This window comes from Aegilops tauschii, chromosome 5 (assembly GCF_002575655.3).
Source record: "Aegilops tauschii subsp. strangulata cultivar AL8/78 chromosome 5, Aet v6.0, whole genome shotgun sequence".
Lineage (NCBI taxonomy): Eukaryota > Viridiplantae > Streptophyta > Magnoliopsida > Poales > Poaceae > Aegilops > Aegilops tauschii.
Genome location: NC_053039.3, coordinates 327,097,218 through 327,110,656, shown reverse-complemented (window position 1 = coordinate 327,110,656; position 13,439 = coordinate 327,097,218). Strand labels below are relative to the sequence as shown.

Here is a 13,439-nt window from a genome sequence, read left to right as displayed (position 1 = left end):
TTCAAATCCGAGAATTCGATGAACTTTTTTCAAATTTGATGAACTATTTTCAAATCTGATGAACTTTTTTTCAATTCTGGTGAACTTTTTCCAATTTTGATGTTTTTTTTAAATTCGATGAACTTTTTTCAAAATCGATGAACTATGTGCCTAAAAAACTGTAGTACATACTGTAGTAAACCGGTTGGGTTTTTCTAAGAAAATCAGTACCTAATGTAGCAGTTTTTGGCGAGAGAAAAAAACGATCGAGCTGGGACCAGCGATCGAGCGGGAGCCAACGAAGGGAAGCGAAGAGGGAGCGATGGTTTAATGGGCCGGCCCAGAAGGAGGCGCGCGCGGGCGCCACGATCCCTTGCTGGCGCTGAAGGCGCTGACGAGGAGGACTCGACCAAAACGGAACACCACGTCACGGCCGACGCGGACGCCTGGTGCCCAGAGCAAACCAGCTCGGATTCGAGACCGCCTCGCCTAAGCAAAGGCGCCTCCAGAAGGCCAAACCGTCACCATCACGTTCTTCTTGCACAATAAGAAAGGCGAGGCAAACCGCGTCCGCAACGGCGACGGCGAAGCCCACCCGAAGCTATAAAAGTACCGCGTCGTCCCGCCGTGATCACACCACACGCAACGCAAGCCTTCCTTCGCACCCGAACGCAAGAAAGACAGACAGCAACGCGGCGTGGGGAAAAGCAGGAGCGAAGCGAGGGATCGGGAGGAACACCGGCGAGGCCATGGCGCGGCGGGGCACGGAGGCGTTCCCGGACCTGGGCGCGCACTGCGACAGGGAGGACTGCAACCAGCTCGACTTCCTGCCCTTCGACTGCGACGGCTGCGGCAAGGTGTTCTGCACGGAGCACCGCGCGTACGTTGAGCACGGCTGCCCGCGCGCGGCCGACCAGGGCCGCACCGTCGTCGTCTGCGAGGCCTGCGGCGACTCCATCGAGCGCGACGGGGCGGACAAGACGGATGCGGAGATCCTCGAGACGCACGCGCGGTCGCGCCGGGGCTGCGACCCGGCCAGGAAACTCAAGCCGCGCTGCCCCGCGCGGCGGTGCAAGGAGACGCTCACCTTCTCCAACACGAGCCACTGCAAGGGGTGCGGGCAGAAGCTGTGCCTCAAGCACCGGTTCCCCGAGGACCACGAGTGCTCGCGCGTGTCGCCGGCGGGGGCCGCCGCCGCCGCGAGGAGGGCCGGCGACTGCGGCCGCGACGCGCAGAAGACCAAGGACGGCGGTGGGTGGGCGCTGCCGCCGTTGGTCCGGAATTCCAAGATGTTCTGATTAGCCTGAAGCTGAAATTGTGGCTGGGATTTAAGCAATTTGTGGAACGTTTGTTTTCTCCGGTGTCAAATTTCCAATTGTGCACATTTTTGTTGTTGTTAAATGAAGAATCCAATTCAATTTATTTTATGCTGCGGTTGGTTCGAAATGTCGAATTGAACTCATCTACAACGTGTCAAATCCTCTATTCTAAAAGGTTCTTTTACTGGCTTTGCCTTTGATCCTTGGTTAAATCCGCTTATAGGGCCATCATCAATGCTCTAGCGCTTGTTTGGACGCTAGAAAAAAAACAAATCAAAAAATTAGCTTAGCTTCTGATGGGAAAACTTTGGATCTTTATCATCAATCATAGCAGTACAACGAATATAAGAAATGACAAAAATACATTCAAATTTGTAAACCACCTCGCGACGGCTACCATCACTGAATCAACCCGAAGAGTAGAAATAACAAAAATTACATCCAGATTCGTAGACCAACACACCAAAATAGTAACCGCCGCCGATGAAGAGAAAACGTAGATCAAAACGATTCAATCTGCAGACATATGAACGCAGATGAATGAAGACCGGATTCAAGTAGATCCACCAAAGACAACCACCAACCTAATCCCGCAAGATCCGTCGGAGACACACCTACGCCCGCCCTCCAGACAACCACCGACCTAACCCCGCAAGATCCATCGGAGACACACCTCCGCCCGCCCTCCAGCGATCCTAGACACATCACCGGAAAGGGGCTAGACGGGGAAATCTTATTCCATCTTCAGAGTGCCGCTATCATCTCGCCTTCCTGAGTAGGACATAAACCCTACACAACTAAAGAAACATTAAAAACGAAGCCCTCCCACTAGCAAGAGTCGGGAACCTCCATGCCCCATGGCCAAATAAGATGAGGCAGATTGACGATGCCGTCGATGGAAGGCAGATACCCTAGTCGCTTGTTCACTTGAGGTGAGAGACGCAGACGAGAGACGAAGGGTTAACGATAGCTTAACGTGTGAGTTCCTTTTTTCCAACACTTACCGTGATGCACAAGCTCTTCTCGAATAATAATAAAAATTGGCAGGCTATGCTAGCGCTAATCTCTCCAACACTTAGCCCGTGCAGAATAGGAAAAACAAGAAATATCGGCAAGTTTGTTGAAAAGTAGCCTCATACAGGATTCTGCTCACAACCAAAGAAATTAGCGCATGTGGAGAGAGAAAGCCGGATCACCAGTTTAGGCCAGGAGGCGGGCAAAAGAGCTAGGAAATCGATCCCGGTGCCAGTGTTTAGCACCTGTGTTGTAGGTGCCCTAAGTTTCACATAAATGGTTTCGGTTCCCCGCATCGCCAGGCGCAGGGGGGAGCCAGCCAGCGAAGGGGGGGGGGCAGGGGGAGCCAGGCAGGTAAGGGGCCGACGGCAGGGGCCGAGGACGGGGATGGGGAGGGGGGAGAGAGCCATCCAAAGAGAGGTTCAATCATAGGAAAGAGATTGCGGCATGGACCATTGCTCGAATTAGAAGGTTGTGGCTGGAAAGAAATGCTCATTTGTTTGAGAACAAGCACTCAACCATTCTTCAGGGGGTTGCACATGGAGAGGACACACTGCAGCTCTCGAAGCTTGCACGCACGAAGTCAGGTTATAGTGAGAGTAACTTCTTGGCAGGTTGGTTGTTGGAGTTATATACCTAGGTGTTTCAGCTTATCGTTATGAGATGTTGGATTGTGTGTGGCATATTGTTTTTCCAATTCTTAATGAAATGATGGACAACTACGGTCGCTTGTTCTTGGGAAAAAAATGTACGACATAAGCAATGATTATCGGCGTCTACCACAAATGTTTCATTGCAAAGCTTTTTTCAATTTGTTGCTTATAATCGCTCCACAATGGTTTGTTGTATAACGGGATTTGTTGCATACATCCATTGATGGGTTTGAACTTTATAATGCTGCAAGTCTTGACATGTTTTTTTTTTGAAATGGAGGCAAAAGCTTTGCCTCATCTCATTAATAAAGAAGAAGAGAGTAACCATGTCACAAGAGGGTCATTACTCCTCGACAAATGAAAGAAAACAGAGCTACTCTCGCGGCATCAATGATCCCAAGTGTTTAGCCCCTTGACATGTTTTTGATTGACTATGAGGAAAAGCTTTAATGACAAAAATGCTTCTCCTCTGCAGGTTATTTTTCGTTGTACGCACTCGCTTCGTATGTGGTCTATGCTACAACGTGCGGAGTACCAACCGCTATTCAAGGCGGCGTGTACGCGATTGGAGCAGGTGGCTATGGAGTTTTTTACCCAACATGGGTGGCAGCATAATCTCCGCATCGGTCCACCAACCGTTTCGACATAGGCATAGTGTCGGTTTATAGGATTCTACTGTTGCCGAATTGTCTTTTTTTCTTCTTGTCAGATTTTTGATGTTTGGCTGTGTACATCCTAATTATGCAGAGGCCGGGTGATACTCTAAATGCTTTGTATCGCTTGATGCTACATTTTAAGATAATAAAAGCGCCCTTTATCAAAAAATGAGGAAAAGCTTTACGATGATATTGCAGGTGTTCAAAAATGTTGCAAGTTACAATGCTTGCATGGACATGATGATCAGATGGCACAGAAGTGCGCTGATTTAGTTCCACGCCGCATGACTGGCTGTCTCTTTTTGATTCAAGTATTTTGCTAATTCTATCAAGAGATACATAGTATACTTTGTAGTGTAGAATAGTAATTCTCATCTGACTTTCTACAACAATATGCCGGTAATCCTGGATATAAGTCGAGTATTATCCATAATAAGAGAAGTCAACTATTGCCAAAATCGACCCAAATACTATAATCCATTCTCTCTGTCTCCCAAAAGTCCATTGGAGTTTCGTGTTGTCCCAATTCGCAAGACCACATGTTTGTGCTACATGCGTCGTCATTGCTATTGGGGATCGTAGCAGAATTTTAAAATTTTTCTACGCTCACCAAGATCCATCTATGGAGTATACTAGCAACGAGGGGAAAGGAGTGCATCTACATACCCTTGTAGATCGCGAGCGGAAGCGTTCCAATGAACGAGGTTGACGGAGTATACTAGCAAGAACGTTTCTTACCTACGTAAAACCACAACGTGATTTGCCAATTTCTATTTACCCTTCATAAGGACCCTTTTCATCGAATCCGTTCCGACTAAATTAGGAGAGACAGACACCCGCTAGCCACCTTATGCAACTAGTGCATGTCAGTCGGTGGAACCTGTCTCACGTAAGCGTACGTGTAAGGTCGGTCCGGGCCGCTTCATCCCACAATACCGCCGAAACAAGATACGACTAGTAGCGGCAAGAAGAATTGGCAACATCAGCGCCTACAACTGCTTTGTGTTCTACTCGTGCATAGTAACTACGCATAGGCCTGGCTCATGATGCCACTATTGGGGATCGTAGCAGAATTTTAAAATTTTCCTACGCTCACCAAGATCCATCTATGGAGTATACTAGCAACAAGGGGAAAGGAGTGCATCTACATACCATTGTAGATCGCGAGCGGAAGCGTTCCAATGAACGAGGTTGACGGAGTCGTACTCGCCGTGATTCAAATCACCGATGACCGAGTGCCGAACGGACGACACCTCCGTGTTCAACACACGTACGGTGCAGCGACGTCTCCTCCTTCTTGATCCAGCAAGGGGGAAGGAGAGGTTGATGGAGATCCAGCAGCACGACGGCGTGGTGGTGGATGTAGCGGGATCTCGGCAGGGCTTCGCCGAGCTTCTGCGAGAGGGAGAGCTGTTGCAGGGCAGGAGGGAGGCGCCCAAGGCTGTGGTGTTGCTGCCCTCCCTCCCCCCTTTATATAGGCCCCCTGGGAGGGGGGGGGGGGGGCGCCGGCCAAGTCCCATCTAGATGGGGGGGGGGGCGGCGGCCAAGGGGGGTAACTTACCCCCCAAGTCAAGTGGGGCGCCCCCACCCTAGGGTTTCCAACCCTAGGCGCAGGGGGGAGGCCCATGGGGGGGCGCCCCAGCCCACTAGGGGCTGGTTTCCTTCCCACTTCAGCCCATGGGGCCCTCCGGGACAGGTGGCCCCACCCGGTGGACCCCCGGGACCCTTCCGGTGGTCCCGGTACAATACCGATAACCCCCGAAACTTTCCCGGTGGACGAAACTGGACTTCCTATATATAATTCTTCACCTCCGGACCATTCCGGAACTCCTCGTGACGTCCGGGATCTCATCCGGGACTCCGAACAACTTTCGGGTTTCCGCATACTCATATCCCTACAACCCTAGCGTCACCGAACCTTAAGTGTGTAGACCCTACGGGTTCGGGAGACATGCAGACATGACCGAGACGCCTCTCCGGTCAATAACCAACAACGGGATCTGGATACCCATGTTGGCTCCCACATGTTCCACGATGATCTCATCGGATGAACCACGATGTCGAGGATTCAATCAATCCCGTATACAATTCCCTTTGTCAATCGGTATGTTACTTGCCCGAGATTCGATCGTCGGTATCCCAATACCTTGTTCAATCTCGTTACCGGCAAGTCTCTTTACTCGTACCGCAATGCATGATCCCGTGACCAACGCCTTAGTCACATTGAGCTCATTATGATGATGCATCGCCGAGTGGGCCCAGAGATACCTCTCCGTCATACGGAGTGACAAATCCCAGTCTCGATCCGTGCCAACCCAACAGACACTTTCGGAGATACCCGTAGTGCACCTTTATAGTCACCCAGTTACGTTGTGACGTTTGGCACACCCAAAGCACTCCTACGGTATCCGGGAGTTGCACGATCTCATGGTCTAAGGAAAAGATACTTGACATTGGAAAAGCTCTAGCAAACGAAACTACACGGTCTTTTATGCTATGCTTAGGATTGGGTCTTGTCCATCACATCATTCTCCTAATGATGTGATCCCGTTATCAATGACATCCAATGTCCATAGTCAGGAAACCATGACTATCTGTTGATCAACGTGCTAGTCAACTAGAGGCTTACTAGGGACACGTTGTGGTCTATGTATTCACACATGTATTACGATTTCCGGATAACACAATTATAGCATGAACAATAGACAATTACCATGAACAAAGAAATATAATAATAACCATTTATTATTGCCTCTAGGGCATATTTCCAATAGTCTCCCACTTGCACTAGAGTCAATAATCTAGTTACATTGTGATGAATCGAACACCCATTGCGTCCTGGTCTTGATCATGTTTTGCTCTAGGGAGAGGTTTAGTCAACGGATCAGCTACATTCAGGTCCGTATGTACTTTACAAATGTCTATGTCTCCATTTTGAACACTTTCACGAATGGAGTTGAAGCGACGCTTGATATGCCTGGTCTTCCTGTGAAATCTGGGCTCCTTCGCAAGGGCAATAGCTCCAGTGTTGTCACAGAAGAGAGTCATCGGGCCCGATGCATTGGGAATCACCCCTAGGTCGGTAATGAACTCCTTCATCCAGACTGCTTCATGTGTTGCCTCCGAGGCTGCCATGTACTCCGCTTCACATGTAGGTCCCGCCACGACGCTTTGCTTGCAACTGCACCAGCTTACTGCTCCTCCATTCAAAATATACACGTATCCGGTTTGTGACTTCGAGTCATCCAGATCTGTGTCGAAGCTAGCGTCGACGTAACCCTTTACGACGAGCTCTTCGTCACCTCCATAAACGAGAAACATATCCTTAGTCCTCTTCAGGTACTTCAGGATATTCTTGACCGCCGTCCAGTGTTCCATGCCGGGATTACTTTGGTACCTTCCTACCAAACTTACGGCAAGGTTTATATCAGGTCTGGTACACAGCATGGCATACATAATAGACCCTATGGCCGAGGCATAGGGGATGACACTCATCTTTTCTCTATCTTCTGCCGTGGTCGGGCATTGAGCCGTGCTCAATTGCACACCTTGCAATACGGGCAAGAACCCCTTCTTGGACTGATCCATATTGAACTTCTTCAATATCTTGTCAAGGTATGTACTCTGTGAAAGACCAATGAGGCGTCTTGATCTATCTCTATAGATCTTGATGCCTAATATATAAGCAGCTTCTCCAAGGTCCTTCATTGAAAAACACTTATTCAAATAGGCCTTTATACTTTCCAAGAATTCTATATCATTTCCCATCAATAGTATGTCATCCACATATAATATGAGAAATGCTACAGAGCTCCCACTCACTTTCTTGTAAACACAGGCTTCTCCATAAGTCTGTGTAAACCCAAATGCTTTGATCATCTCATCAAAGCGAATGTTCCAACTCCGAGATGCTTGCACCAGCCCATAGATTGAGCGCTGGAGCTTGCATACTTTGTTAGCATTCTTAGGATCGACAAAACCTTCCGGCTGCATCATATACAACTCTTCCTTAAGGAAGCCGTTAAGGAATGCCGTTTTGACGTCCATCTGTCATATCTCATAATCATAGTATGCGGCAATTGCTAACGTGATTCGGACGGACTTCAGCTTCGCTACGGGTGAGAAAGTCTCATCGTAGTCAACCCCTTGAACTTGTCGATAACCCTTAGCGACAAGTCGAGCCTTATAGATGGTCACATTACCATCTGCGTCTGTCTTCTTCTTAAAGATTCATTTGTTTTCTATGGCTCGCCGATCATCGGGCAAGTCAGTCAAAGTCCATACTTCGTTTTCATACATGGATCCTATCTCGGATTTCATGGCTTCTAGCCATTTATCGGAATTCGGGCCCGCCATCGCTTCTTCATAGTTCGAAGGTTCACTGTTGTCCAACAACATGATTTCCAGGACAGGGTTGCCGTACCACTCTGGTGCGGAACGTGTCCTTGTGGACCTACGAAGTTCAGCAGTAACTTGATCCGAAGCTTCATGATCATCATCATTAACTTCCTCCCCAGTCGGTGTAGGCACCACAGGAACATTTTCCCGCGCTGCGCTACTTTCCGGTTCGGAAGGGGTGACTATCACCTCATCAAGTTCCACTTTCCTCCCACTCAATTCTTTCGAGAGAAACTCTTTCTCCAGAAAGGACCCGTTCTTGGCAACGAAGATCTTGCCTTCGGATCTGAGGTAGAAGGTATACCCAATAGTTTCCTTAGGGTATCCTATGAAGACGCATTTCTCCGACTTGGGTTCGAGCTTTTCAGGTTGAAGTTTCTTGACATAAGCATCGCATCCCCAAACTTTTAGAAACGACAGCTTAGGTTTCTTCCCAAACCATAATTCATACGGTGTCGTCTCAACGGATTTCGACGGAGCCCTATTTAAAGTGAATGCGGCAGTCTCCAAAGCATAGCCCCAAAATGAGAGCGGTAAATCGGTAAGAGACATCATAGATCGCACCATATCCAATAGAGTGCGATTACGACGTTCGGACACACCGTTTCGCTGAGGTGTTCCAGGCGGCGTGAGTTGTGAAACGATTCCACATTTCCTTAAGTGTGTACCAAACTCGTGACTTAAATATTCTCCCCCACGATCTGATCGTAAGAATTTTATTTTTCTGTCACGTTGATTCTCAACCTCACTCTGAAATTCTTTGAACTTTTCAAAGGTTTCAGACTTGTGTTTCATTAGGTAGACATACCCATATCTACTTAAGTCATCAGTGAGAGTGAGAACATAACGATATCCTCCGCGAGCCTCAACACTCATTGGACCGCACACATCGGTATGTATGATTTCCAATAAGTTGGTTGCTCGCTCCATTGTTCTGGAGAACGGAGTCTTGGTCATCTTACCCATGAGGCATGGTTCGCACGTGTCAAATGATTCGTAATCAAGAGACTCCAAAAGTCCATCTGCATGGAGCTTCTTCATGCGCTTGACACCAATGTGACCAAGGCGGCAGCGCCACAAGTATGTGGGACTATCGTTATCAACTTTACATCTTTTGGTATTCACACTATGAATATGTGTAACATCACGTTCGAGATTCATCAAGAATAAACCATTGACTAACGGGGCATGACCATAAAACATATCTCTCATATAAATAGAACAACCATTATTCTCGGATTTAAATGAGTAGCCATCTCGAATTAAACGAGATCCAGATACAATGTTCATGCTCAAAGCTGGCACTAAATAACAATTATTGAGGTTTAAAACTAATCCCGTAGGTAGATGCAGAGGTAGCGTGCCGACGGCGATCACATCGACCTTGGAACCATTCTCGACGCGCATCGTCACCTCGTCCTTTGCCAGTCTCCGTTTATTCCGCAGTTCCTGTTTTGAGTTACAAATATGAGCAACCGCACCGGTATCAAATACCCAGGAGCTACTACGAGTACTGGTAAGGTACACATCAATTACATGTATATCACATATGCCTTTGGTGTTGCCGGCCTTCTTGTCCGCTAAGTATTTGGGGCAGTTCCGCTTCCAGTGACCACTTCTCTTGCAATAAAAGCACTCAGTCTCGGGCTTGGGTCCATTCCTTGGCTTCTTCCCAGCAACTGGCTTACCGGGCGCGGCAACTCCCTTGCCGTCCTTCTTGAAGTTCTTCTTACCCTTGCCCTTCTTGAACTTAGTGGTTTTATTCACCATCAACACTTGATGTTCTTTTCTGATCTCCACCTCCGCTGATTTCAGCATTGAATATACCTCAGGAATGGTCTTTTCCATCCCTTGCATATTGAAGTTCATCACAAAGCTCTTGTAGCTTGGTGGAAGCGACTGAAGGATTCTGTCAATGACCGCGTCATCCGGGAGATTAACTCCCAGCTGAGACAAGCGGTTGTGCAACCCAGACATTCTGAGTATGTGCTCACTAACAGAACTATTCTCCTCCATTTTACAGCTGAAGAACTTGTCGGAGACTTCATATCTCTCGACCCGGGCATGAGCTTGGAAAACCATTTTCAGCTCCTCGAACATCTCATATGCTCCATGTTTCTCAAAACGCTTTTGGAGACCCGGTTCTATGCTGTAAAGCATGCCGCACTGAAGGAGGGAGTAATCATCAGCACGATGCTGCCAAGCGTTCATAACGTCTTGGTTCTCTGGGATTGGTGCTTCACCTAGCGGTGCTTCTAAAACATAATCTTTCTTGGCTGCTATGAGGATGATCCTCAGGTTCCGGACCCAGTCCGTATAGTTGCTGCCATCATCTTTCAGCTTGGTTTTCTCTAGGAACGCGTTGAAATTGAGGACAACGTGGGCCATTTGATCTACAAGACATATTGTAAAGATTTTAGACTAAGTTCATGATAATTAAGTTCATCTAATCAAATTACTCAATGAACTCCCACTCAGATAGACATCCCTCTAGTCATCTAAGTGAAACATGATCCGAGTTAACTAGGCCGTGTCCGATCATCACGTGAGACGGACTAGTCAAGATCGGTGAACATCTCCATGTTGATCGTATCTTCTATACGACTCATGCTCGACCTTTCGGTCCTCCGTGTTCCGAGGCCATGTCTGTACATGCTAGGCTCGTCAAGTCAACCTAAGTGTATTGCGTGTGTTCCGAGGCCATGTCTGTACATGCTAGGCTCGTCAACACCCGTTGTATGCGAACGTTAGAATCTATCACACCCGATCATCACGTGGTGCTTCGAAACAACGAACCTTCGCAACGGTGCACAGTTAGGGTGAACACTTTCTTGAAATTATTATAAGGGATCATCTTACTTACTATCGCCGTTCTAAGCAAATAAGATGCAAAAACATGATAAACATCACATGCAATCAAATAGTGACATGATATGGCCAATATCATTTTGCTCCTTTGATCTCCATCTTCGGGGCACCATGATCATCTTCGTCACCGGCATGACACCATGATCTCCATCATCATGATCTCCATCATTGTGTCTTCATGAAGTTGTCACGCCAACGATTACTTGTACTTCTACGGCTAACACGTTTAGCAATAAAGTAAAGTAATTTACATGGCGTTACTCAATGACACGCAGGTCATACAAAATAATAAAGACAACTCCTATGGCTCCTGCCGGTTGTCATACTCATCGACATGCAAGTCGTGATTCCTATTACAAGAATATGATCAATCTCATACATCACATATATCATTCATCACATCTTCTGGCCATATCACATCACATAGCACATGCTGCAAAAACAAGTTAGATGTCCTCTAATTGTTGTTGCAAGTTTTTACGTGGCTTGTATAAGTTTCTAGCAAGAACGTTTCTTAACTACGTAAAACCACAACGTGATTTGCCAATTTCTATTTACCCTTCATAAGGACCCTTTTCATCGAATCCGTTCCGACTAAAGTAGGAGAGACAGACACCCGCTAGCCACCTTATGCAACTAGTGCATGTCAGTCGGTGGAACCTGTCTCACGTAAGCGTACGTGTAAGGTCGGTCCGGGCCGCTTCATCCCACAATTCCGCCGAAACAAGATACGACTAGTAGCGGCAAGAAGAATTGGCAACATCAACGCCCACAACTGCTTTGTGTTCTACTCATGCATAGTAACTACGCATAGGCCTGGCTCATGATGCCACTATTGGGGATCGTAGCAGAATTTTAAAATTTTCCCACGCTCACCAAGATCCATCTATGGAGTATACTAGCAACGAGGGGAAAGGAGTGCATCTATATACCCTTGTAGATCGCGAGCGGAAGCGTTCCAATGAACGAGGTTGACGGAGTCGTACTCGCCGTGATTCAAATCACCGATGACCGAGTGCCGAACGGACGGCACCTCCGTGTTCAACACACGTATGGTGCAGCGACGTCTCCTCCTTCTTGATCCAGCAAGGGGGAAGGAGAGGTTGATGGAGATCCAGCAGCACGACGGCGTGGTGGTGGATGTAGCGGGATCTCGGCAGGGCTTTGCCGAGCTTCTGCGAGAGGGAGAGGTGTTGCAGGGGAGGAGGGAGGCGCCCAAGGCTGTGGTGTTGCTGCCCTCCCTCCCCCCTTTATATAGGCCCCGGGGGGGGGGGGGGGCGTCGGCCAAGTCCCATCTAGATGGGGGGGGGGGGCGGCGGCCAAGGGGGGTAACTTACCCCCCAAGTCAAGTGGGGCGCCCCCACCCTAGGGTTTCCAACCCTAGGCGCAGGGGGGAGGCCCATGGGGGGGCGCCCCAGCCCACTAGGGGCTGGTTCCCTTCCCACTTCAGCCCATGGGGCCCTCCGGGACAGGTGGCCCCACCCGGTGGACCCCCGGGACCCTTCCGGTGGTGCCGGTACAATACCGATAACCCCCGAAACTTTTCCGGTGGCCGAAACTGGACTTCTTATATATAATTCTTCACCTCCGGACCATTCCGGAACTCCTCGTGACGTCCGGGATCTCATCCGGGACTCCGAACAACTTTCGGGTTTCCGCATACTCATATCCCTACAACCCTAGCGTCACCGAACCTTAAGTGTGTAGACCCTACGGGTTCGGGAGACATGCAGACATGACCGAGACGCCTCTCCGGTCAATAACCAACAGCGGGATCTAGATACCCATGTTGGCTCCCACATGTTCCACGATGATCTCATCGGATGAACCACGATGTCGAGGATTCAATCAATCCCGTTTACAATTTCCTTTGTCAATCGGTATGTTACTTGCCCGAGATTCGATCGTCGGTATCCCAATACCTTGTTCAATCTCGTTACCGGCAAGTCTCTTTACTCGTACCGCAATGCATGATCCCGTGACCAACGCCTTAGTCACATTGAGCTCATTATGATGATGCATCGCCGAGTGGGCCCAGAGATACCTCTCCGTCATACGGAGTGACAAATCCCAGTCTCGATCCGTGCCAACCCAACAGACACTTTCGGAGATACCCGTAGTGCACCTTTATAGTCACCCAGTTACGTTGTGACGTTTGGCACACCCAAAGCACTCCTACGGTATCCGGGAGTTGCACCATCTCATGGTCTAAGGAAAAGATACTTGACATTGGGAAAGCTCTAGCAAACGAAACTACACGATCTTTTATGCTATGCTTAGGATTGGGTCTTGTCCATCACATCATTCTCCTAATGATGTGATCCCGTTATCAATGACATCCAATGTCCATAGTCAGGAATATCTGTTGATCAACGAGCTAGTCAACTAGAGGCTTACTAGGGACACGTTGTGGTCTATGTATTCACACATGTATTACGATTTTCGGATAACACAATTATAGCATGAACAATAGACAATTACTATGAACAAAGAAATATAATATTAACCATTTATTATTGCCTCTAGGGCATATTTCCAACAATTGCCAACCT

General features: G+C 48.3%; 1 protein-coding gene across 1 annotated transcript; it reads left to right on the top strand.

Annotated features, from left to right (window-relative positions):
• The first annotated feature begins 531 nt into the window (after positions 1–531).
• On the top strand, positions 532–1,401 carry LOC109757180 (zinc finger AN1 domain-containing stress-associated protein 17). Its single transcript, XM_020316015.4, has one exon. It carries the CDS (start codon positions 729–731, stop codon positions 1,275–1,277), a length of 549 nt encoding a protein of 182 aa, XP_020171604.1. The 5' UTR covers positions 532–728; the 3' UTR covers positions 1,278–1,401.
• Positions 1,402–13,439: the final 12,038 nt, after the last annotated feature.

Bases quoted from the DNA above. Each gene is read 5' to 3' on its own strand.
- LOC109757180 (XM_020316015.4), top strand. From the start codon at position 729: ATGGCGCGGCGGGGCACGGAGGCGTTCCCGGACCTGGGCGCGCACTGC.